The sequence below is a fragment of the Morus notabilis genome, unplaced genomic scaffold (assembly GCF_000414095.1).
Source record: "Morus notabilis unplaced genomic scaffold, ASM41409v2 Scaffold552, whole genome shotgun sequence".
Taxonomy (NCBI): domain Eukaryota; kingdom Viridiplantae; phylum Streptophyta; class Magnoliopsida; order Rosales; family Moraceae; genus Morus; species Morus notabilis.
In genome coordinates, this window is record NW_010384344.1 from 457,654 (window position 1) to 483,593 (window position 25,940).

Consider the following 25,940-nt stretch of genomic DNA (forward strand, 5'->3'; position numbering starts at 1 on the left):
CTTTTCTTGGGCTCAACTTTTGGGTTTTGCTTGGTAAACTAGCCCAAATTCAATTGTTTTCTTCAAAAACCTGAAAAATCCAATTAAAATTTAAATCCTCTAAATTCAGGAATATTTGAAATTAAAATCACAAATTTTGATAAAATAATTTGACAATTATGAACATTAAAAGTGCAAATTTGTGCACTTATCAATCAACAATGAAGGTAACACTAAACACATAGCTTAGTGTAAATATTGTTTATCTAAATTATAAGGTGACACCATTCACGGCACCACACGCTTGAGAAGACACTCTGAAAAGTGTCTTTAAAAGCTTAGCCAGTCCGGCAGACCCGAACTCCGCCAAACACAATTATCTTTTTATCGCGCAACCGGTGATCTAACAACTTGAAAATACGATCCACAAGTAGATCTTATTACGGCTGGCAATTCGGGTAGCGACACGACGACACGACTCGAAACCCGTACAAAATTAGTGAGTTTGGGTTTATCATAAATAAGTACGGGTCAAACTCAGGTCGAACCTGTGAAACACGATTAAATAACGTGTCATTTTCAAGTTGACCCGCCAACCCGCAATTGACCTGCCATAACCCGTTTATTAAACGTGTCATATTTGGGTAACACGAATACACAACTCGTTTATTACTCATTTTATAAACATGTTAAAAAATAGGTTCAGAAATAGGTTAACACGACCCATTTATCACCTGTTTTATAAACATGTTCATAAATAGGTTAACACAACCCATTTATCACCTATTTTATAAATGGGTTGACAGGTAATCAACAGGTTGACACGATACGTTTATGACTTGTTTAATAAACGAGTTATTCGTGTCGTGTCGTGTCAACCTGCCAATATACAGGTCGTGTTTGGGTTTTATATTTTGACACGATTAATAAACGGGTCGTGTTTGTGTCAGACTTATTCGTGTCAACTGAGGAGGTCAACACGACACGAACACGACCTGCCAACCCGAATTACCACTCCTAGATCTTATGGAAGTTGCACAAATGATAGCTGATTTAGATCAACCACTTAGTTTTGTAGAGCATCCTAAGTGGCAACGATATATTAAGGTTGTACATAATCCTAATGCACAGTTCACTTCAAAAACTACTTTTAGGAAAGATTTATTAAAATTATTTCAAAAAGAAAAAGAAGTATTAATAAACCTTTTACACTCGACTAGCGGGTGCGTTGCGTTAATGGCATACATTTGGTCTGCCGTTGCTAATAAAGATTATTTAGCTGTAACCGGATATTACTTTAAAGGATTTGATTTAGATAAGAGAATATTAAGTTTTAAATGTGTTATAGGATCACATAGTGCGGATGTAATATATAATACAATTTTAAATGTAATTGATGAATTTAGATTAAGAGATAAAGTAATGACTATAACATTAGATAATGCTAGTGTCAATACAAAAGCAATTGAGTTCTTTGAAAATGATTTAAGTTTATTCGGTGACGATACTATTTTTCACCAACGTTGTGCATGTCACGTAATTAATTTAATAGTTAAATTTGGTTTAAAAGAAATAGGTAATCACATTAAAAGAATTAGAGATAGTCTTGCATGGATTCAAGGTAGTAACCAAAGACAAGAATATTGATTTAGGTTCTTGCAAGCATTAAATATACCTCCTAGAGCATTAGTGTTAGATATGCCTATAAGATAGAACTCAACTTATATAATGCTTCAACAATGCATCCCCTATAAGGTTGTTATAACAAACTATTTGTATGTAAAATTAGGAGTATGACATATAGACACATATGATTGGTAAATTGCCGAAGTTTTGTATAAATTTTTAGGTAGGTTTCATGAAGTTACTCTAAAACTTAGTGGAACATATTACCCAACATCACCTTTAGCTTTAGGTAAACTTTTAAGAATTAGTATTTTATTTAGTGAATATAGGGAGGACCCAATCTTAGGAGTTCCTATCTATTCTATGAAAAAAATTAAAAAAATATTCGTCTAAGTTGCATTTGTTGTATGGTTTAGGTACTAGTTTTGATCCTAGATTAAAATTAGACGGTTTAAAAAGTGGTTTAGAAAACTTAAGTGAATTTTTAGGCATCAATTGTTCGGACCAATTTTCAATAATAAAGGCAAAAATATATTCGATCTATAGTAAATATGAGATTAGGTTTAGAAGCACAAACTCTAGAGTACAGGAACCGCGACAACAAGATGAAAACTCGCATTCATTCTTGAATGTTTTCGGGTTGAAGAAGAAGAAGAAGACAACTCAAACAGAAGCTGAGAGTGGATCTTCATCAACAGGCGGCGACAGCTTCAACGAGCTTATGGCGTACCTCAGTGAAAGCTTAGTAGTCGACGATACTAGAGAATCGTTTGACTTAATTCAATAGTCGAAGGCACAAGCATTAACTTGGCCAATCCTAACTCGATTGGCAATGGATATATTTTCGATCTCAGTCTCCACTATGTCATCCGAACAAGCCTTCAGTACGATATGACGAATACTTGAGGAATGCCAGAATGCATTGCAATGGGACATTGTTGAAGTCTTGGTCTGCATTAAGGATTGGGATCGTGCCGATCAACGTGTACAAGATACAATTTCGCCGGTAAGCCAAGAATGGATCGATGAATTTAATCGATTAACATTTAATATTGAAGACGATCCTTCAGCTTCAAATTAAATTGTAAATTTGTAATTTGTAAATATGTATTTACTTTTGACATTGTAATTATATAACTTTGTAAGTTTGTAAAATTTGTAATTCGTCACAAAATGATTGCACTCTTTTTTTCTTACCAAGTTTTTATCCCAATTGGGTTTTTTCTTGGTAATGTTTTTAACGAAACAATCATGAATTACAAATTTAAAAATTAATATATAAAATTAATTTATTAAATTGTGTTAATAATGACTGTTGAATGTTGATTTTAGTCTTTATATAATTTTAACACAAAATAACTTAATAATTATAAATATTAAAAAATATAAAAAAATTTCAGGTATTTCGGGCGGGCTCGGGCAACCCAATAGAAGCCCGCGGCCCATTCACAGGCCTTTCAGGCTCGGGCGGGCGGCCCAAAATTTTCGGACGGGTCGGGTCGTGCTTTGGGCAAAAACTCAGTATGTTCGGGCGGTCGCGGGCAGCCCGTCTAAAGTTCTAACATTATTCATCTCTAACCGAGTCTTAGAAAAAACCGAACTAATCCCATTCAAACCATCAATCTGACTGCCTGTGCACCCTTAATTAAAACCATTAACGGCTATGGCAACCTATAATAAACACAGAAAGAGATAATTTTGTGACATTTTGAGTTATAATGGACAACAGACAACCTAGTTCTTCAAATAAACATACGACAACCTGAGTTCTTAGAAATCAATTTTGGCATTGACACAAATAATTATGCTCATATTCCCAAGCTTTTACAATAACATTCGTTTGACTCTTGATAACTTGTGTAAGCACTTACAATACCACTAAAAAGGTTAAGAAAGAAATAAATTAATCGGGCCTACAATTTTGTTTATATGTTATATTTTATTTTTTATAGTTATATTTTAGTGAATGTATTGGAGGGCTTTTTAAATTTAGTCTAGTTTGAAGAATGAAGATAGTTAAAGAGATGATGATGAATGTGGAGAAAAAAATTGTACCATAATCATTTATCTTATCTTGTTTGATAGAAAAGAGAAGAGTTAAAAAAAAAAAAACAAAATAAGAAGGAACACAACACATAATTACGTGGTTTATGAAATAAATTTATGAATCCTCCATCCCCAAGTTAAAAAAGGATAAGTAACTTTTTATTTTTTTCATAATACTAGAGATATTAATTTGGATTGGATCAAATGGATCAACTCGAAGCCCAATTCTTTGACTCCGGCTTGTCTGAAGGTTTAAAAACTTAACGGTCAGCCAGCCCGATTATTTTTTTAATAATTTTTTTGAGAAAATTACAAGTTTAATTATTATTTTTTCTAACTCTATTTTTTATACATAAAATTTTGATGTTATTATGAAAAATAACTTGCAAAATATTAAAAGATAACATGCATGTTACGAAAGATAACTTAAAGGTTACGAAAACATAACTTGCATATTAATAGTGACATAAGATAAATTTAATAATAATAGTAGAAACAAAATAGTATTATTTTATTGATGATATTTTTACAAATTTTCTAAAATTTTTTCTTGTAGAAAACATACCAGGATGCATGCAGACTTTTGGGGTGGGCTAGGCAGACTATTGCTCAAGTAGGTCGGGCCCCACTTTCTTTTTAGGGAGAAGAAAGAAAATATGTCAAGACTTGAGATGAATTAAAATTAATAGGCTAATAGTTTACATAAGTTAATAAATAAGCAAAATTACTGTTTTCGTCCATAATTTGTCTGGTTATAAACCATAACTTGACAAGTTATTTACGGTTTTTGTCCATAACTTATCTGGCTATGAACCATAACTTGACAAGTTTGTTCATAACTTATCTGGTTATGAACCATAACTTGACAAGTTATGGTCTATTAATTTCTATAACTAAAAATTGACCTATATACTTTCTTAAGGTTTTCATATTGGCCTATTTTCTACTATTTCCCTTCTTTTTTTTGGGTGGAGTTGGCGTAGCCCAATTTTACCTTAACTTGTAAATTTGTAATAATTGAAGTCTAATAGCCGATAATGTTACTAAATTGATAGAATCGGGACACGAGATTTAAATGTGATTGGTTTAAAAAAATTTCATATGTGAATTTTATGTTTGCAATCGTCAATTTAATCATAGTCATTAGCTATTGAAGTTTAGTTACTATTTATTTTAAATTTTAGGGTGTAATTTGATAAATTGTAAGTTTGAAATGTATCACGTAAAAAAAAAGTTGAGGATGGCACCTTACAATTCATTAAAAAATTGCATATTTTGAAGTAACACAAACACAATTATCGTTAATGTTACTAATTCAAATTTTCAACTTTAATTTTATTAAAATTTTTTATAAAAAATAATATTTAATTTTTTTATTATAATTAAAAATTTTCACATAATTTATTTTAACTTAAATTAACAATCTAATGAAAAAACTGAACAATGCCTTACATGGAGAGTAGAAATTAGGCAAATAAAAAAAAAACAGAAAATAAAAAAAGGAGAAAAATCAGAAAAAGAGAGATAGTGAAGGAAAGAGGGAAACGGAACCCGACAGAAGTAGACAGACAGACAAACAAGAATAAAAAGCCCGAATCAAAATCTCAGACAGCGTAAACGTGGAAATGGAACAAAGCTAAATGCCGCACGTTTCGATTTCTCCCCACAATTCCACATTCGACGGCGGCCTTGTAGAGAACAACAAGGAGGAGCAACAATGGATTCCGATGCCGGGAAGTCCGATACCGTTGGGAGCTGGGCCAAGTTCCTCGCCACCTGCTTGATCGGCGGCGTCGTCGTCGCCGCTATTGGAGCCTCGGCTCTGGCCTCGTCCTCGTCGGAGCCCTACCATGGCCCTCAGCTTCCGCTCACAATCCGGTGGCGGAGTCTGAAGAAGAAGAAGAAGCCGGTGAGAGTCTATATGGACGGCTGCTTCGACATGATGCACTACGGCCATTGCAACGCGCTCCGCCAGGCGCGTGCCCTAGGCGACCAATTGGTCGTCGGCGTCGTCAGCGACGCCGAAATCATCGCCAACAAGGGCCCTCCGGTGACTCCTCTCAACGAAAGGTGGGTCCCGCTGATTTCAATTTCGCCGGTTATGATTTTCTAGGGTTTTTTTTTTTTTTTTTTTTTTTTTTTTTTTTTTTAAGTTTGGGACTTTGCAATGAAGCTTTTTTTTTTTTTTTTTGGGTGGGGGGAAAAGGATGATCATGGTGAAGGCGGTGAAGTGGGTTGATGAGATAATCCCTGACGCTCCTTATGCTATAACGGAGGATTTCATGAAGAAGCTGTTTGATGAGTATAATATAGATTATATTATCCATGGAGATGATCCGTGTGTTCTTCCTGATGGGACTGATGCTTATGCTCTTGCCAAGAAGGCTGGTCGCTATAAGCAGATCAAGCGTACGGAAGGCGTCTCTAGCACCGACATTGTTGGTCAGATTTGTCTTTTTTTTTTTTCTTTTAATTTTTCTGCCCATATTTAAGCTTGGAATTATATATGGACCCATGTTTTTTTGTTGGTTTTCCTTTTTGTGGGTTCTTGGTCGGAGGATTTCTCATCAGGCATAAAATAGTTTGGTGATAGTTACATTTTTAGCATTATCTTCCTAGCAAATTATCTGGTGCAACAGACAAGAAATGAGTATTGTTTTAATACATTTTCTTTATTTTCTCTTGGGTTATGTATTTGACGCTTAGTTGTTGATCTCCTCATTGTTCTGCCCACGCAGAACTGGTCTTTGGTGTTGGTCTTGATGGGGGCTTTTGGAGAGGAGTTCCATAGGTCTATCCTCTTTGGCTAATGGAACCATTACTCTTGGACCTTAAGGATTTAGATTCCGCTCTAGAGTGTTTGATTATTTTGGTGAAAGCTCTTGTTACGTTACATATTTTAGTTTCTATTGTTGGATATTGATTTCATTTTTTTAGTTCAAAATCTCAGTATCCCCTCTTCTATGTTTTATGTTAAAAAATGTTGTGCATGTTTCTGTGGTTCTTTGATTTTGTACTTCTAGATGACATGTTGTCCTCATTTGTTGTAACCCGGTGTCTTTATAAAATTTTCTCATTTCCTAAAATAAGAATGATGGTTTGTGGAAATGCTTGTAAGATGTTTTTTGTGTATGTCTATGATGGGGCTGTTGTTCGTAGTACTTCATGAATCGTTAGCTGCAGCTTGCTCTGCTCTTTCAAGGGCTTTAGGCTCGTATGGATATTTTCATGTTGCTTGGCATGCTTCCTTCTTTCGACTTTCAGTCAATTTATCTTCTATACTTATTTTCTCAAATGTGTTTTTCCCAAATGTTCTGTTGTTTTTGATGTTTCATGTTGACTCAAGATCGGTTTTTTGTGGGTTTCTCAAATGTTTTCAACATAAATTTTGTACAGGCCGTATGCTTCTTTGTGTGAGAGAGAGATCCGTCAGTGACAGCCACAGTCACTCTTCGTTGCAAAGACAGTTCAGCCACGGTCATGGGCAAAAGTTTGATGATGGTGGATCTGGAAGTGGAACTCGTGTATCTCATTTTCTACCGACATCTCGCAGAATTGTTCAGTTCTCCAATGGGAAGGTATGCTATAGAAATACTGTTAATATAATTTCACTATGATGAAGTTAAAATGACTGCAGAAATAAGATTATAACCACTTTCAATCTCTAAAGCTTTAATGTCAAAATACACAAACAATTTCTAGTTGGCAACCTAATACCTTATTGTGTGATAGGGATTAATTTATTAATTTCTGATTCTATACGCACTTGAAGCAATATAGACTGTTGTTGGTTCATTTGGTTTGCTTATTGGATTAAGACGCGTTTTAACATTCATTGGCTAATTGGGATGATGATTTGTGTTGCCTGGAGCCCCAGAGAAGATGTGGCTAAGTAGCCTAGATTCACCTCATAATAGTGATGAATTCTTAAGACTGGACTACGTAGGCAATTGCAGTCCCTCAGTTTATGTGCCTAGGATAATTTACATCAAGAAGAATGATGAACACAAAGTAAGAGAATAGTAGAGGTTGGACTTTGTAGCACTTGCACCTCCTGAGATTGCTTAGTGCTATTAGGAACGTGGCTGCCCTTTTCAAATTAAATTCAAGGGATGAAATAAGCATTAGACATAGGCCAAATCTGATCTCAGTGTGTTGGGCGTATCTGGAGGAGCAATCTGAAATATTCAGGCTGGTGTCAGGCTGCAGGATTTCCTACCTGAAGAAACCTGAACAGACCAGTAGTTCTTGAAAATAAAAGCCCTCAACCAAGATTACTCAAACACGGGGCTTGATCTTCAGCACTAAAAAAATAAGTGTTTCATATTGGATTAGATCTGTTATATTTCTAGTTTATTGGTTCAATCATTTTCTCAACTTGAGGGTGTCCAAACTATTGAGAGTTTGGGTTGGAGCTTGAACCTACACTTGCGACCCATGCACGCACCAACCTAGTTGTTGTTTATTTTTAGAATTCCTGCTGCTAGTCACTTGACATCAAAATGTTCACTCAGAGTCATTCCTTGTCCTAACTGGCAAAGAAACTTGCAGGAGAAAAATGACATTTGAGTACGGTAACTAGGTGAGAACTGGTATTATCTAATTAGGTTTCTGGGCACTAGTAATGCTAAAGACCATCTCTGTGTTTTTTTTTTTTTGTCTCCAGTTCTTTTTTTTAGGCGTAATGATACTGGAGAGGTGATCGACACGTGGTTTTAAATGAAATTTGCATTAAAAAAAATATAAAAATAGGGTGATAGCATCAGACAACAACAAGGAGTAATGATGGAGAAGAAACTGAGCTTTCTAGTGCAGCAATCCCAAAGAACAGAAGACAAGTGACAGCGATGGGAACAAAAAGGAGAAGATAAAAGAAAAATAAAAAAGATGGGCGCGCTAAGAAATAAAGGAAAAGGAGAAGTTGACTAAGCTGAGTTGCTGAGTCTTCCCCCCCTCCCCCTCCCCTCCTCTTTATATTCAAATCATAATAGTATGGTTTTCTGTGAGATCTTGGATACAATTGAATGATATCTGATTTTAAAGTGCAAATTAGCCTTAGGTTCAAGCCTCACGTACATCTGAGGTAGGTGACATTGGGCACCTTAGGCAGGAGTGATACATGCAACTGTTGAGGCGTTTTTCTTTCTTTATTTTCTTCTCTCTTTTTTCTTTCTTTTTTTTTTTGTTATGACAATAATTTTTCTGTCACTTCCTTTCAAAATAAAAATGGCATTTCAAGTGAATATGAAAGACTGGTTACTACTATGTTGCAAATTTACTTTATTGCTCTGATGGGATGGGAACTGAAATGCATTTAGTGATTCGATCCTGAAATTTCTCTTGATTTGTGTTTGCAGGGGCCAGGACAGGATGCTCGCATAGTTTATATAGATGGTGCATTTGACCTTTTTCATGCTGGACATGTTGAGGTAGTAGAGATCTTATTCTCGCACTTAATGTCATTTTTGTTACGCTAATTTTCAATACAGTGCTAGTGTTGTCTTCTTTTTATTTTTGTTTATGATAATAAATAACATTAATTGCCATCAGCATACGCTATAAATATATTTACTTGTTTAAATGAAAATGTTTTCTAGATTTTAAGAGTTGCTAAAGAGCTGGGAGATTTCCTTCTTGTTGGGACACACACCGACCAGACTGTCAGGTTATACATCGCTTTCTTTTATTTCAATGAAACTGTATTTTTTTAGAGCTCTATTCCGGTGCCTCCCTTTTTCTTTTGGGTAATTTTTGTGGTACCCCCTCTCCTCTTTTCTGTTGACTAGAAAGGGTGCTTATCTGGTTCCTCTCTCTCCTTTTTTTTTTTTTTTTTTGCCCGTCTTGGTTGGTTTCTTGGCGGAGCTCTAAAATTCTATTACATCACATGTTTGGCTTTAAAGATATCAAAGAAAAGGAAATTTTAAGTATACAACTTTTGCCACTGCACAAGGCAAGGGTCTTCAACAATGTCATCTGATGTTATTTGGTAGGGAAGTAGGTGAAAAGACCGAAGGTATTAATGAGAGGCCAAAAGTTGTAAAGCTGCTTCTTTTTCTTTATATATATATATATATATATATTTTTAAAGAAATTTACCCATCCCGACAAGCAATAAATTGAACACTATTCCTAAGGAAGAATATGGATACTTGATCCAGTTTGAAATTTCAATTGGTTACTCTTTACCTAGTGTTAGTGTTATGTAAACTTAGCCCCATCAACTGAAGCATATCTATTCTAAAGAAATTTCTAAACATTGCTGATGGGAGTTACCCAAAGCACTGGAGATGAAATGCTAGAACTAGAATATATTTCACAAAAACAAATCCATTGCTGGGGTGCTTTCTAAAGGGCATTTTCTAAGATTTTGCTTTTTCTGCATGGCTAGTTCTATAAGCGCACAACTTAAGCTGTCACAAATTACTAAATTTTGACCTGGTATAATATAGCGTAAATCTTCTTTGAAAGATCTTTTCTGCGTAGCTCTATGCAGGCTTTTTAGTTAGGGTTTTCTTTTTGACCCAGTTCTTTTAGCATTTCTTGATTTCTTTTGTTTTTCTGAACCTATGTAATGAACCTTTTACTTGTTACTATAGAGAAAATGTTTTTTTTTTTTTAACTACTGTGCTAGGGTTGGAATTGTTCCATAGGCTTGTCACTGTTAGGAACTTAATATTTAGAAGTCTTTTTCAATAGTCTTGAGGATAGTATAAATAGGGGGTTTAGTTGCTAGGGAGAGGGGCATGAGATTTGTAGAGAATTCTGGTGTTTTTGGCTGTTAGCTTGGGAGGTTGTGGGGTTCCTCGAAAATCCCTCTCTATCTTTATTATAAAACTGATTTATATTCAATAAAGAAACTATTAGTCAAATTCTTATTGAATTCTTGCTGGTTTATCACTTCTTTTGAGCTCAGGATCCTAACAATGGTATCAGAGAATCTACGATTCATGGAGCCTTTTGAGTTAAGAGAGAAACTTAGGGCTGTTTAGAGAGCTAATCTCAAGGTTTCTGGGGGGGGGGGGCTCCGGGACTAGGTGGGGAAGGTTCGGACTCAGATGGAAGACGTGCAGGCGGTGCTGTGGAGGATGGAGGCACTGCTGGCGGCGCGGCCGATGGCCGGGAAGGCCGAGTTGGGTCGCGACGGCGAACGACGGGACGGGGAGAGGCGAGATCGCGTGCCTCGGGGCGAGGAGAGCCCAGATCGCGTCGACCTAGGCGGAGTGGAGGTGCCAAATCGGGCGGATCTTCGCCGGGAAGCGCCGATTCGCGATGATCGAGGCTGCGAGAGGGACTTTCGATGCCGGAGAGACATGGGTCTCATGGAGGAGCGCGAGATCTGTCGTGATCTGGGGCTGGGTGGTCCGGATCTGCAGCGTGAGGGGTTGTTCGACGACGGGAGGAGGGCGGACGGAGGTTGCGACCGTCGGGAGAGGGCGGCGGAGCTTGTTCGGCGACGAGAATCGGAGTGGGAGCCGGAGTTAGAGGAGGAGAGGCTTGCTCCGGGACTGGGACAGCATGGGTACCCTCAGAACAGGGAACCCGTCTCTGTTTCGGTCGCGGTTGGGGCTGATTCCGGACCGATTTGGACTGGGCCTCGTGATTCCGGCGTGAAAGGGGCTGATTCCGGTGCTACGGAGATAGATCCCGGCGCGATGGAGGCTGGGCTCGACGATTTGGCTGCTGTTTGGATAGGGCCTCACGATTCCGGCGTGAAAGGGGTTGATTCCGGTGCTACAGAGGCAGATTCCGGCGGGATTGTAGTGGAGTCCCGCAATTCCAACACCATTAAGGCTGATCCCGGTGAGATTGGTGTTGTTTTCAAAAATTCCGGCCAAATTTGGAGCGGGTCTCGTGATTCTGACGTTGTTGAGGGTGTTTCCGGTGAGGTTGGGGCTAATTCCAGCAAAGGTAAGGCATGGTTTTGGAATTCCTGAACTATTGAGGCCACCGTTAGCGATTTGGGAGCTGTGTTCCCAAGAGTGTGGACTGGGCATCGTGATTCAAGAGTGAACTGGGTCGATTTTGGCAGGGTTAGGGTTGGACATCATAATTACAACAATATTGGGCCTAGTTCTGGTGCAATGGTGGTTGGGCCTCAAAATTTCAACACATTTACGACTGGGTATAGTAAGTCTGTAAATGGGTATGAAGCAATTGGTGACAGAGAGGCTGAAAGGACGAAGACCTAGTTAGCTGAGAAGGAAACTTCTTGTTAATGATGGATTTGTCAAAAGCTTTTATGGTCATTGATAAGCTTGATGAGGGGGCTCCAACTAAATTGGTGGACTTTGTGGTTGCTTTCCAAGATACAACGAAGATGAAGAAGAAAGTAATTGAGTGGCTCCAATTTGAAGACGTGTCTTACAAAGACAACATCAATTTGGGGACTCAAATCGAGGAAATAACAAAGCCTTTTGTTCTTAATCATTTAGATGTTGTTTTTCAATTTTATTTCTTGATTTTCACCTTGAGGACAAGGTGATTCTTTGGAGCGGGAGTAATGTTAGGAATCTAATATTTAGAAGTCTTTTTCAATAGTCTTGAGGATAGTATAAATATGTGGTTTAGTTGCAGAGGGGCATGAGATTTGTAGAGAATTCTGGTGTTTTTGGCTGTTAGCTTGGGAGGTTGTGGGGTTTCTTGAAAATCCCTCTCTATCTTTATTATTAAACTGATTAATATTCAATAAAGAAACTATTAGTCAGATTCTTATTGAATTCTTGCTGGTTTATCACTTCTTTTGAGCTCAATAATTGTTATAACCCTTGGGTAGAACTCATCCCCCAAAAGCTAGCTTGTAGGGAGAGGGTGCCCAAATGGTTATAAACCCATATGCTAAGCCCATACTTTAGCAATGTGGGACTCAACCAGGATCCTAACATACCACCACGCTTCCGACACCGATGTCCACGGCGGTCCACTCTGGATGGCCCACTCTGGCCTTTCTAGGTCGCCCCTTCCGCAACGTGGGCTTGAGGAGGAGCATGCTCTGATACCAATTGATATAACCCTTGGGTAGAACTCATCCCCCAAAAGCTAGCTTGTAGGGAGAGGGTGCCCAAATGGTTATAAACCCACATGTTAAGCCCATACTTTAGCAATGTGGGACTCAACCAGGATCCTAACATACCACTATGCTTCCGCTGCGCCACTCTAATTAATATTTCAATAAAGAAACTATTAGTCAGATTCTTATTGAATTCTTGCTGGTTTATCACTTCTTTTGAGCTCAAGATCCTAACAGTCACCTTGCTCTCCCTAAGGGAACAAACACTTAATGGTTCACGATATTTTTATGGCACTTCTTTACACACACATATGGGCACAAGTATTTATGGAAATTTCAACTTGAAGAAATTGCCCTTTTTGCTGCTCGCTATTACTAGTATTGACTTTTGTCATGACTTTGTTTATATGCATAAAACAATGTGTCATATTGTACGCCACTTGACAATTTTTAGAACATAAGGCCAAACTCACTGTAAATTTTTCTTTTATTTCAAGGTTACTAGTGTTTGATGTTTCTTTTCATTTTTGTTTTGTTTTTATTTTTTGCCTTTTTGTAATGATTATGCTGCAGTGCTAAGAGAGGAGCACATCGGCCAATCATGAATCTTCATGAAAGAAGCCTTAGTGTTTTGGCATGCCGCTATGTTGATGAGGTGATAATTGGTGCTCCATGGGAAGTGTCTAGAGACATGGTGAGTTGTGCCTTATTAGTATTAATTTGCATTTTTTTTGGCTGGAAATTAGTATTAATTGCTTGATTATTTGTGTAGTTGCCCATTGTTCTTTTTCTTTATTGATCCTGGTCCCCAGAGGAAATTTTTTTTAATTCATTACTTGGTTGACAAATGTTTGTAATTTCTAGTGCAAGCCTCAATGAGTCTAATTTAGGTTAATATAGTAAGTCATAGTGAGAAACCAAAGAGCAGGATATTATCCAAAAATAGACCTTGGGGCATGCTTACCTAGTACAACAGGGAGTTCCCAGCTGCCATTACATCCATCGTTCTAAAACTGACATTAGATATTTTTTTTAAATATAACTGGGTTAGCCTGAGCTGTTCTAATTACTGTTTTAACCGGTATTTAGCTGTTTGTTATTATCTTATAGAAGTACGTGTGTTTGAATTATATGTAACATAGCTGTGGGAAATTCTTGCAATTTCAGATCACCACCTTTAACATTTCGCTAGTTGTGCATGGAACAGTAGCAGAGAATAATGATTTTCAGAAGGTAAACTAGAACAAACTGCTTGAATTTATATGTATAGAGTTGCTCTTTATCCTCTGGTTCTGATACCGTTTTATTTCACAGGAAAATGGCAACCCATATGATGTGCCAATCAGCATGGGCATATTTAAAATTCTGGAGAGCCCTCTCGATATCACAACAACCACAATAATCAGAAGGATTGTGTCCAATCATGAAGCATACCAGGTTTCTCTACACCTAAACTACATACTCTTTATTCTTGATCAAAATATGTCCATTGAATATATTTTAGGATGATTTTATAAGAGGTTCGAACTGTAAAAGGAATGACACATCAAACATTGTAAACCGCAGAACGTGTCTTTTATTTGTTTATCCATTATCTATTTTTGATGCTGATCTATGACAGTTATCTCGTCTTGCTGCCTGAACTTTGGAGTGAATTCCAGTTTAGCTTCCAGACTTTAAAAACTCTATGCCCTATTGATTTTGAATTAGTACCACTTAACCCATTTTTGTTAGAATTTTTGTTAAAAGCAGACGGGAAAAAAGAGATAGTGCGATCACACGGTCTTTCTCTGTTAAAAACAAATGAAAAAAAAGACCACTTGACCATACTTAACTCACTCTTTTTCCGTAATAGAAATTCTAACAAAGGAGGTTAAATGGGACTCACTCAAAATTTAGGGGAAGTCCTTTAAAGTTCGGGGGTAAATTGGGAGTGCCTCAAAGTTCAGAGGGTCATTGGTGAGATCAATCCTTTTTAATTTTAGTTGATATAAGTGTCAGTTATATATAAGCACATACATCAAGTCTTAACAATTATGGCTTTCCATTTTAAATTTTTGGCTTCAGAAACGTAATGAGAAGAAGGCAGAAAGAGAGAGAAGGTATTATGAGGACAAGTCATACGTATCTGGTGATTGATTCATGTGAGAATGACATCTTCCGAGTCTTTGGCTAGTCACTGCTTCCAAAGTTTCTATAGTATCTAGCAACAGTATCACTAATCGCGGACAAGTACCAGGTTGAGTTGGTTCGCACCCGACGTGGCTATTCATTTTTATTGCTAATTTGGGCTTTACATGCATTTGTTTTCGTTGTATTTTCTGATAAAAATTTGAGATATGATTTCATAACCATGGAGTTTTAGGAAAAATAGATGGCCAGGTGAAATGAGATCCATACCATTTTAGAGATGTTCAAGAAGCCATGTGCCTATTTTTGACGATAACACAGATATAATAGTGTTTCTTGTTTTAGGTCTTTGCAATACCTTTCGAAAGGAAAATATATTTATATACAAATAAAATTGCTAGAATCATATGCAAATAGAATTTCTCTATCCGAAATTTGCTGGAAAAGATGTCTTGCATGCATGTTTCGATGCCCGTAGATGGACATCATGTGTTGTGTGTACCCTGATGTATATAAGGCTTGCTTGGCGCGATGTATTAGAGATTGAGAGGCAAAAGAGCATATTTTTATATATAAAAAATGGAGAATTAGAGTGCATGAGTCTGGATTTTTACCTCTTACTCTTGATAAATACTCTTTTGTTAGTGTAATTATTTGACTAAAAAGTTATGAATTAAGAGTAAAAAGTAAAAATTCTGATTCATGCATTTTTAAAGGGTATTTGTCAAGATTACCACGGTTTTTATAAATAAGATATTTTTGATAGGATTGAAGTGAATAGCATATTTAATGATAAAATTTATTTACTTGGTATAAATATAGTATTGAGTGGTAAATACAATGTTTACACTGACTAACTTGACATAAATATAGTACTGAGAGATAAATAAACAGTATTTACCATTCAATATTGTATTTACGACACGTGAATAAATATTTACTAGTAAATTATACTATTTGCTTCCATCGATTGTTTTAAAACCATTTAAAAAATGTCTTCTATTACAATTACTGTGCTGTACACTTCATATTGTATTATTTCAAAACTATGAGGCATGACAATTTTCATGCATCATACAATTTATCTAATACAGAAAAATCCTATGTATATTAAACTGTAATGCTTAATTTAACTTGAAAGACCATATTAACAAACATAATAAATATTTTAAATTATCAAAAATTGGGACTCGAGTTGGGGATTGATACAAGATAGGTGTTTGAGTTTGAAATTGGGATTGAGGTCTCAAATCGACATTGGGAGTCTAATGGATCGGTGCTAGGGTTGATCTAGTACCAAGATTGGAATGAGGTTTAAGATTGAGAATTGTGGTTGGAATTCAAAACTAGGATTGGGGTTTAGATTTTAGACTGAGTCGGTGTCAGGGATTAGGGACCTCATCGGGGTGGGGTTTAGGGTTCAAGACAACAATTGGGTCTAGGATTGGGATCGGGATCAGGGATCTTTATCGGGTTGCGGTTAGGGATAGGGACTAGCTCCTGGTCGGGGTCGAAGATTAGGGTAAGGATTGGTGTCTTAGGCCAAGGTTGGGTTCATCCGGGACTAGAATTAGGGTTCAGGATCACGACCAAGGTATGGTTCCACGATCGTGGTTGAGGTCTACAATTTTTCTTTTGACTTTAGGGTCGAGTTTAGGACATGCATTATGATCGAGCTCGGGGTCTAGGACCATGGTTGGTGTCTAGGACTAGGGTCGAGGTTTAGTATTAGCCTATTAAGATCAGGGTCCGATACGAGAATCGGGGTTCGATACTGCGTGGTTGAGGTTAGGGTCTGATACCCTAATACATATAGGGATGACAAATATACACACACACACATATATATATATATATATATATATTGTGTAAATCAAATGAAATATGAAAATTACTTGGGGGTTGTTCTTTTGCAACGAAATTCAGAAAAAGTTTGAACTCGAGTTACAACTTTATTCAAGTTTATATTCTTTTGTAAAATTTTAGCTTGAACTCGAGTTTGAACTTGAGTTTAAACTCGAGTTTGGGGTTAAACTCGAGTTCAAGTTTCCCCTTCAACTTGAGTTCATTAACTCGAACTCAAGTTAATGAACAATATTTTTTTTTTATTCTTAAAAATGTTATAATTTTTTCGTTTTAATTCCGATTGAGATGATTTTTTTTCTATGTATTCCAGCGAAGAGACAAATAAAATCTCATCCATATACCCTATTAAAATTTTCCATCACCATTGAGTTTTTATTAAAATACTATCTAAATACAAATTCAAGTTTTGATCCACCCAAACACAAACTTAAATAAATTATCAATTCAAACCATAACTCAAATGTCCACATTCAAACACAAACTCTGTTGTCCCTAGTAAGTCTACCCAAGAGGGGGTGAATTGAGTTTTAAATATTTTTCAAAAGTTTATACAATTATTCAAGATTAAAAACAAATATAGACAATTAATTCAACACAGTGTGATTATCACACATTCAGTGTGCAGAAAATTATGTAAGTTAATGCAATAGCACAAACACTTGATATGCACAAGATGAATCAATCTAATATCATATAACGAGTTCAATAAGCTTATCACCAAGGGTTAAATCAATCAATGTCAACTATCAAATTTAAAGTGTGGAAATTAGAGAGATAGGGTTAAGAGAGATGCAAACGAGATTTAGAATGGTCCGACAAATAAATTTGCCTACATCCACTGTCATCGAGATATTTTGCATCTCGACCTCTTCCACTATACGATCGACTTTCCGGCACGATCACTCCTCTTACAAGATGGCGGATCTTTCTATCTGAGGCTTCGCCTAACCTCTTACACAATGTCGATTTTCTACGGAGATCGACCAACCAAGAAACCCAATACCAAAGTAATGATTATGAATAGTGAATCACTCAGTTATACACCCCTAACAATGGTTTTATACAATTGAAATGACTAGGAGATGTGAAATCACATTATCAAAATATAATCCAAGGTAGGCTTAAGTATGTGAGAGAGAATGAAGTAAGGATTTTGAGAAGATGATGATTATGTTGGCACTTTAGAGAAACCTTTTTGGATTTTAAGAGATTTGGGAGCTCTGAATAAATTCTTTATCTCAAAGAAAATCCGTAGAAGAGAAAAATGATTTTTCTCTATTTAAACTCACTTTCCAACGGTCTTATTTTTGCCCGTTTACCCAATACTGGTCGACCGGAGCGATTGACCGGTTGAGACAAATTTTGAATTCTCGCTGTTCAACGGTCTTATTGAATATCTGTTGAGCAGAACCGGTCGACTAGAGCGGTTGACGGGCTGAGGTAACACTGGTCGACCGGTGCATTTTGCCTTCTCTGTCACCGGATGATATAGGTCGTCCAGTTGACACTTAATTTGCCTCAAACCTTCACAAAATTATACTTTTAAGCCAAATATCATTATGCACTTAGTTTATTCTCATTTTTAAAAGAATAATGTGAGTGTGTGCATGAGCCTAAACAAGAATTAATCATGATAGTATGAAGTCAAAATCAAATACAAGACTAAGGAGATATAAAAACCTATCAGTATTTGTCTTGCTTGATTTTGTTTGCTTGCTCTTGATCTTTGATATTTCAACACTTAAAGCCTTGAATTCCTTATTCAATTTGCATTTTTCAAACTTGAATGTATTTGCATTGTATTCCACAATATGCTTCTTGAGTTGATTTATAATATCAGTTATGCTAAATACACAACTCAAAATAGAATCATTAGTAACATAATACATTGTGTTTGTTATCATCAAAACATGAGAATATTCAACCTTGGGCCAACAAACTCAAGTTACAACTTCAATTCAAGTTATAACTTAAATTCAACTCAAGATCTACACTCAAGTCACCATAACTCAAAAATACAACCGAACAAGCCATTGGTTTTAATAGGATGTTAAAATTCTCTCTCTTTAGGGATGTTTATGATCACTTTGGAGTGAAAAATCATAATCTAAACCAAAAATATTTATATATTTTTAATCGATTTAGTTCTTTAAAATTTTTTAAGAGACACCTGCAGCAGCAAAAATGTCTTTTCTGTTAAGAATTCGATACTCCGCAATCTCAACTCGGGAGCCCTACCTAGCCAAAGTGACGTGCAACTTGGAGGATATGGTCATCATGGCAATTATGAAAAGTACTGTACTTATTCTTCAAGTAGAAATAAGTCGTCATTTTTGTTGTATTGAGGGGCCTATGATTTTTAAAATTATGAAAGGCAGGGGTGAAAAGATACCAATAATTATCTACTTTTCATAACAATAAATAAATAAAACATATATTAATTGGTTCGATTGGTTTGGGCTAATAAGTTGTACAATTATTTATGAATGGAAATTTCGAGGCAGTCATGTTATTAATACACTATCAAGTAATAAGCTCTTATTTTAGGTCTTTTAATTAGTTGCAGTTAGTAACATCAGATAACATTAGTACTTAAGAATATGATGAAACTATAGAAAGAATGATAAGTCATATATATTAAAGAACTTTTTAACCAATAAAATCAAACCAATTAAAAACAAAGATCAATTGTTATAACTGTATTTGCTGTCGGTTTTTACAATTTGTCAGTTTTCTTTAACACTTACTCTCGTGTTTTTATAATCACACAAAATCCACTGTTGATATTAGATGTGGTCAAAATTAACTTTAATATTTGCTAATATTCGAGAATAACCACATTTAACTTTTTCAGAGAATTTAATTTTGTTGAAAATAGCTTAAGTAATAATTTGGATGAAAATACAAGAGAAATCAACACGTTCACAAAACAGACAAATCAAAAATCAAAAATCAAAAATCTACATTTCTTGTTTGTTTTTTAACGATAATTCTTATGTCTTCATTCATGCCTCACAAACAACCTAGTTCTATATGATTGGATTCAAATCATTTATTTTTTCGAATTCTTGTTTGTTTTTCCGAATCCAGAAGTACGTATGATTGGATTCAAGTCATTTCTTTTTCTTAGTTGAGGAACATAACCTAGTTCTGGAAGAAATAAGGATCGATTTTCTTTGGGAACATAACCTGGTTGAGGAACTAACCTTCAGAGTTGAATTTCTGGAAGAAATAAGGATCGATTTCTTTGGGATCGCTTTTGCCAATCCGCCGGTATTCTCTTCCGACCAAGCAGCCACTCTTCAATTCGATCACGAACTGAGAAACATCAAAGGAGAAATCAAATTTCCAATCCAAACAAACACTAAAAAAAAAATAGAGATGAGAAAGAAGTGAGAGAGAGAGAGAGAGATTTCGTTACCTCCGACTCGAGGAAATTGTTGCTAACTATTCCAATTTATGCTTCAGTGCTTCTTATCTATGGGGAGTTGTGAGACTGAAGGCCTGAGGGGAGACTGGAGAGGGGCGGCCGTCGAGACTGAAGAGACGAGAGTGCGAGACTGGATAGTGGAGAGGGGCTGCCCTAGCCCTAAATCCTCCTAATGCGGCCAGTAATGATTTGAATGGGCCGAAGGCCTGAGTAATATTAATGGGCCAAACCCAAACTAAGCCTGGGGATGTATTGTGTGCGGGTTGGGTTGGAGGTTGCGGGTTGTTACGGGCCCAACCCACAATCTGCTCCAAACACTTCGGGCCAGAGGTATAATGGGCCGAAAATTAAAAAAAAATGCCGCGGGTTGCTTTTTTCGGGTTGGGTTAGGGCGGTGCGGGGTGGGTTTGCGGGTTGTTCGGGTTTATGAACACCCCTAGTTTTTACAGTTTGTCAGTTTTCTTGAACACTTACTCTCGTGTTTTTATAATCACACAAAATCCACTATTGATATTAGATGTGGTCAAAATTAACTTTAATATTTTCTGATTTGAGAATAACCACATTTAACTTTTTCAGAGAATTTAATTTTGTTGAATACTCACTTTGAAAAAATGCTCCATTTCTTCTGTGCAGTGCAAAAAGAATCTTTCACATAATAATTTTGATTGGAAATGACGCTTTTGAAACAGATTCTTCAAATTCACTCGCTTTCTTTGAGTACTATGGAACTATTGAAATTGGAGGAATATTATGATGGATAATTAAAAAAGATAATCATTAAAAACAAAACCATCATGTATTTACATATATCTCCCATGAGTGTAAAGAAAAAAAAAAGATGGAAAATATGTAACATGTTCTAGTGGGAATTATTAGGCCTTTGGTAATGTGACAATCATGAGATATGATTAAGAACACAAAACTGGGACATAGGGCTTAACACAAATGCGATCCAACACAATTACAAACGCCATGATCAGCTGAGCGTCGAATCCCGGCTGAACGACAAGGCTGAAGACGTCGTCGCCAAGCAAGACTCTGTCGTTTACTTTCTTCCTTGCTATGTTCGCCACTACCTCTCCATTTCTGTTCTTGATCTTGCAGTTTCTCCTCCAAAAACAGCCCTCAATCCTGAAATCAGGCGTTTGATCAATTATAACCTTATTTTGACCTGATCTTCTTTCCAAGAATACTTGGGCTTCTGCAATATTTTTGTCCGAGTTGTGGGAGAAGAAAGACTTGCTTTTAATCATTGAGAAGATTTTGTTTGGCTTGGGACTGTTAATTAGGTTTCCTTCCTCTCCTTTGTATGCATTCCATTGGTGTTGGATGCTAAAAACCTGATCAAACAAAAATCAAGTCGCGAGATTTTAGAATATGCTGATTAAAAAAGTGACTTATTTCTTATTGACATCTCGTCCTTGCTGAACGATTGCTGATTCTTTTCTAGTGGCACTTACAAAGAGATTTTTTTTTTTTTTTTTTTTTTTTTTTTTTTTTTCCTAACTACTTTACATTTTTTTTTTTTAGAAATTATTTTTTCTATAGAAAAATTGCATTGGTACGTATTAGAGCTGTAAGTTTAGGCCGAGCTAAATGGGTTGATCCGAGGCCCGCTATTGTTGACCCGGGCCCGGCCTTAATTTTTTTGGGCTTAGAGTTTTTGAGCGTGGAGCCGACGACCTAAACTTATACCTCTAATACGTACAGACGTAAAAACCGGAAACCAATTACATTACTTATTGATCTTTTAGGTACATTTTTTACCATTCAAGAAAGTGTTAGGTAAGTAAAACAAGATCTAATTTGGAATGGAGTTTATGGTTTTTGCTTTCTTTATTAGGTTAAGAGTATCTATAAGTGAGGAGAAAGTTAGAATAAGACAGTAACGAAATATTATACCATATTTTGATTGTATTGAAGATACTAATATAGTCCTCTAATTGAACCATGCTATATCAGAATTTGATTTCAAAGTGCATGTATAATATAAATTAGAGGAAATTAAAATATTATGTATATATGTTTAATATGAGTGAAATTAATAAATAGCTAGCATAATTAATAAATAATAAAGCACTAATAATAATTAAATATAATTACCTGAGGTTTGAGAGTAAGCAATGCTTTGCCAGCTCCATCCATGAGAAGAAGCCCTCCTAAAAGGCAAGAGTTTTTCCTGGAATAGTTGTCAACTCTGAAGGCTAATCTTCCACGCTGGTCAAACACAGTGAAACCATCCGTACCCTGAAAACTCATACTTGATCTCTTCCACACCGTCAGCACCGACGGCCGTTCATGATGATCGTGATCCCGACGACAACAACGAAAATCATGATCATGATCATGATCTTCAATATTATTCTGGATGACCACAGCTCCTTCCTTTGACAACACACGATAATTTTGATATTTATTCTCATGAGCTGGATGTACTTTCGACATAGTTAAGGATGCAATGCAGAGAATTATAGTTAGGGATATGAAGAATATGGAATATAATGAATTCTGGCAATGAAACGTATATTAGTCTTGGTTTATCTTTTATAGCTTTAATCTGTGTGTGTGTGTGTGTGTGTGTATGTGTGTGTGTGTGTGTGTATATATATATATATATATATAGTGGCGAACAGGACTTGTTAACGTAGGTCCCTAGCTTTAAACTACAATCAATGAGCTGTCTTTGTTTTTCTCTTTCCTTTGCTTATATATTAAATTAGTTAGCTTCATTTTGCATGCCGTAAGAAATCCTAATGCGTTTCTAATACAAATAATAATACATTACAGAACTACCAGCTTTTAGTGATCGTTATCCTAGAAAAGGGCAGCAATTCAAAAGGCCGCGTTTCGGATATTAGAACAACACCTCCAGTGCAATGTGAAATTCACGTGTCATTAATACCAAATTTTAACTTTTGAGTGAAAAACCACTCACGATTGCAATGCTATTTTTTGTGTTAAATTTGATAAATACTATATTTAATGGTAAATTTTTCATCAAATATAAAAAATATCAAATTTGGCATTTGATTGCTATTAATCTCTATATAAACATGTTTTTATTTAATCATACACATTGTTATTTTTCAATTACTTTAATGTTAAAAATGTATCTAAATTAAACAAGTTTCAAAACTTAATAATCATGAGAAAAAGTAGATATATATATATATATATATTTGAAATAGTATTATATATTAGAGTATAAAATACAATAGCATACTAAATATGTTATTTTGATTTTTTTTAATGATAATTATAGCATTAGTGTTGGTATGTACATTGGAAATGCCTTAAAGATATTCATGGAAGTTTTGATAGTTAAATGTTTGATATAAGTAGACGGTTCTTGATAAAATTATAGCTTTATAACGTGTTTATTTTTAACGACGGTTTCTCATAACATTAAAAGTCTTCTCGAGAATTGCCCTTGTGGTGATGCATATCTGTATTAGACTACAGTTAAACATTGTTATTACAAAGTCAAGGCTTTTCTTCTTCCTCTCTCCCTCTCTTTCTTTTTTTTTGTTTTTTTTAAAATCAGAAATTGCTATTATTGATCCAAAATCAAGTACAATAACAATTTTTATAGGTGAAGGAGATTCTTCCAACCAAATAAGCTCAACATTTATATTAAGAACAAAATCATCAAGTCAAGGCTTTTCTTGATTCTCCATTTAACGACAGTTTTATTACAAAGATTTTTTTTTTCTTTAGTGTCCGTGTATCTTTAACCCTTTCGATGAAACATCAGCACTTAATTATGCGGTGATAGTGAGCATTTCTAAACGCAAGTATTCCAATAAAAGTATTAGAATAGATAATATAATAAAATTCAATAAAAATTCAAGAGTTTCAGCACTATATCTCGTGATTATATAATGCATAAGTTTCCCAAGTATATTGCATAATGAAGGTAGTGTTACACAATTCAAAATGATTTTATTATGCCAAAAGATACAAATTAAGCATAGATAAAGATTATACATATAATATAGTAATTATATACTGCTTATTGTTTTCAAGTTTTTATATATTCTTGATGAAATTATAAATGTGATGGTTTTTTGTGGAAGAGAAAAAATGCATTATCTAGGGCGATCGAGTTAGGCATGTGGTCATGATTTCTCTCATTTTCTTTAATGTTATGAATCGATTAAAATCAGACATAATCATCATCAACGCATCTCGTTTTAATAGTCATTAAGCGTAGGCCATAAAACTTTAAAAGCCAGCAAGCAGACAGAAGAAAATAGAAATGCACCCAAAGTTCGGCAGACAAAATAAGGTCCCTATGTAGTACAAAGTGGGAGCCAAGGCGTCCCATTTACTCTACAATCATGATTTCTATTACCATTAAATATATATATATATGCACACACACACACACACATATATATATATATAGATAGATCTATACTTGTAAGAAATTGCGGACAAGACGTATGTTATAATATGATGTCAATCATGCCCTTTAAGTACCTAGCTAAGTTCCATAATTTCATTCAAACTTCATTCAAATCATGTGAGTACATACTACCAAATATTTGTCGTCATATTGAAACTTTGGTCAAGCTTCTTAACTTCTGTATTGCAATTGGGGCTTATTTTAGCAATCCTATGTCTAGCTACTATTTCTAATGACTGTTACATTCAAACCTAAGAAAGATTGATATCTGGGGTTTACATTTTTTTCTTTCGTTTTTCTTGTACTCTTGGTTGGAAGCAAATTGGCCATTTTTGTTCTCTTGCCATTCGTCGCGATTTCCCCATTTGTCAGCCAAGAAAATTCTATGTGAATGGATGCATAAAGTAGTATAACAGTAGTGAATGCGTGACGAAGTAACCGAATGAATTTGTTTGGATTAGATAATGTGGGAATGAGAGTACATATAGTAAATGGAAAATATTGTCTAACAACCCTGTGAATATATTAATATTAATAACATTGGCATTATTATATGTTTTGATCCAGAAGATTATAATTAATTAAGCAACTTGGATTAGTGCCCTTAGTTTTGAGTCACGAAACCACTGAAGAATAACTTAGTTGAATGGGAGAAAAAATATTCTCCATGAAAACAACACCACATTCTCTATACCTTTTCCTTTAATTAGGATATACAGCACTATTGTGCGTGTGCATATATTGTATAAAATAAGAAACGGGTATAATATAGAACCAACAGAGCTTTTAATAATTAGAAACAGATATTGGTTAAATGATATTTAACCAAATTAACAATGCCATACTTATAATGAGTTAATTAGTTAAAATGTCAAGTAGTTAGTAGCTAGCTAATTCTAATTAAGCATCCATCAATTTGAGCACAAAGAAATATGTCTTTGCACTACTACTTCTTAGTCGCTTGGTGCATTCTAGGCAGTACTAGCTAGCTAATGAAAGAGAGATTTGAATATAATTTTTAATCTATATACGTAGCATTACATGAAATTAATCTAGTGTTGATTCTCTTTTCTTTTTTTCTTTCTTTCTTCTTTCATTTTTTTTAAATTTATTTTTTTTTATAGAAAATAAGTAAAAATTCATTTATTGATAATTATTTCTCCGAAGTTTTGCTACCACTGTCCATCAAGCTGGTCTCCAGTCAAAGTTCAAAAGGGCTATACAACATATACATATGTATGGCGATAAATTAAACTACAATTTCATTTGCCATGTTAAAAGAAAAGGAGTTGCGTGGGTTTTCATTTTAAAAAAAATGGTGATAGTACTATTATTCTCCTCTACAGGTCTCATAAAGTTCTAAAGCAAAAAAGAGATTAAAAAAAAAAAAAGGAGCGGGAAATTGTAAAGGTAAAAAGAAATTATTCAAAAGAAATTTGGAAAGT

The 25,940-nt window shown here is 35.3% G+C and overlaps 2 protein-coding genes across 2 annotated transcripts; one reads left to right on the plus strand and one right to left on the minus strand.

The window, feature by feature from the left end:
• Window positions 1-5,187: 5,187 nt before the first annotated feature.
• Window positions 5,188-15,132, plus strand: LOC21405564 (ethanolamine-phosphate cytidylyltransferase). Its single transcript, XM_024176510.1, has 9 exons — window positions 5,188-5,721; window positions 5,858-6,093; window positions 7,048-7,229; window positions 9,009-9,080; window positions 9,249-9,316; window positions 13,232-13,352; window positions 13,826-13,891; window positions 13,973-14,095; window positions 14,726-15,132. Exons 1-9 carry the CDS (start codon window positions 5,369-5,371, stop codon window positions 14,795-14,797), a joined length of 1,293 nt encoding a protein of 430 aa, XP_024032278.1. The 5' UTR covers window positions 5,188-5,368; the 3' UTR covers window positions 14,798-15,132.
• A 5,863-nt stretch (window positions 15,133-20,995) lies between these two features.
• On the minus strand, window positions 20,996-22,532 carry LOC21405565 (protein LURP-one-related 5). Its single transcript, XM_024176554.1, has 3 exons — window positions 22,483-22,532; window positions 22,191-22,398; window positions 20,996-21,427 (listed from the first exon to the last, which is right to left on the minus strand). The coding sequence occupies exons 1-3, from the start codon at window positions 22,530-22,532 to the stop codon at window positions 20,996-20,998; spliced, it is 690 nt and encodes a 229-aa protein (XP_024032322.1).
• Window positions 22,533-25,940: the final 3,408 nt, after the last annotated feature.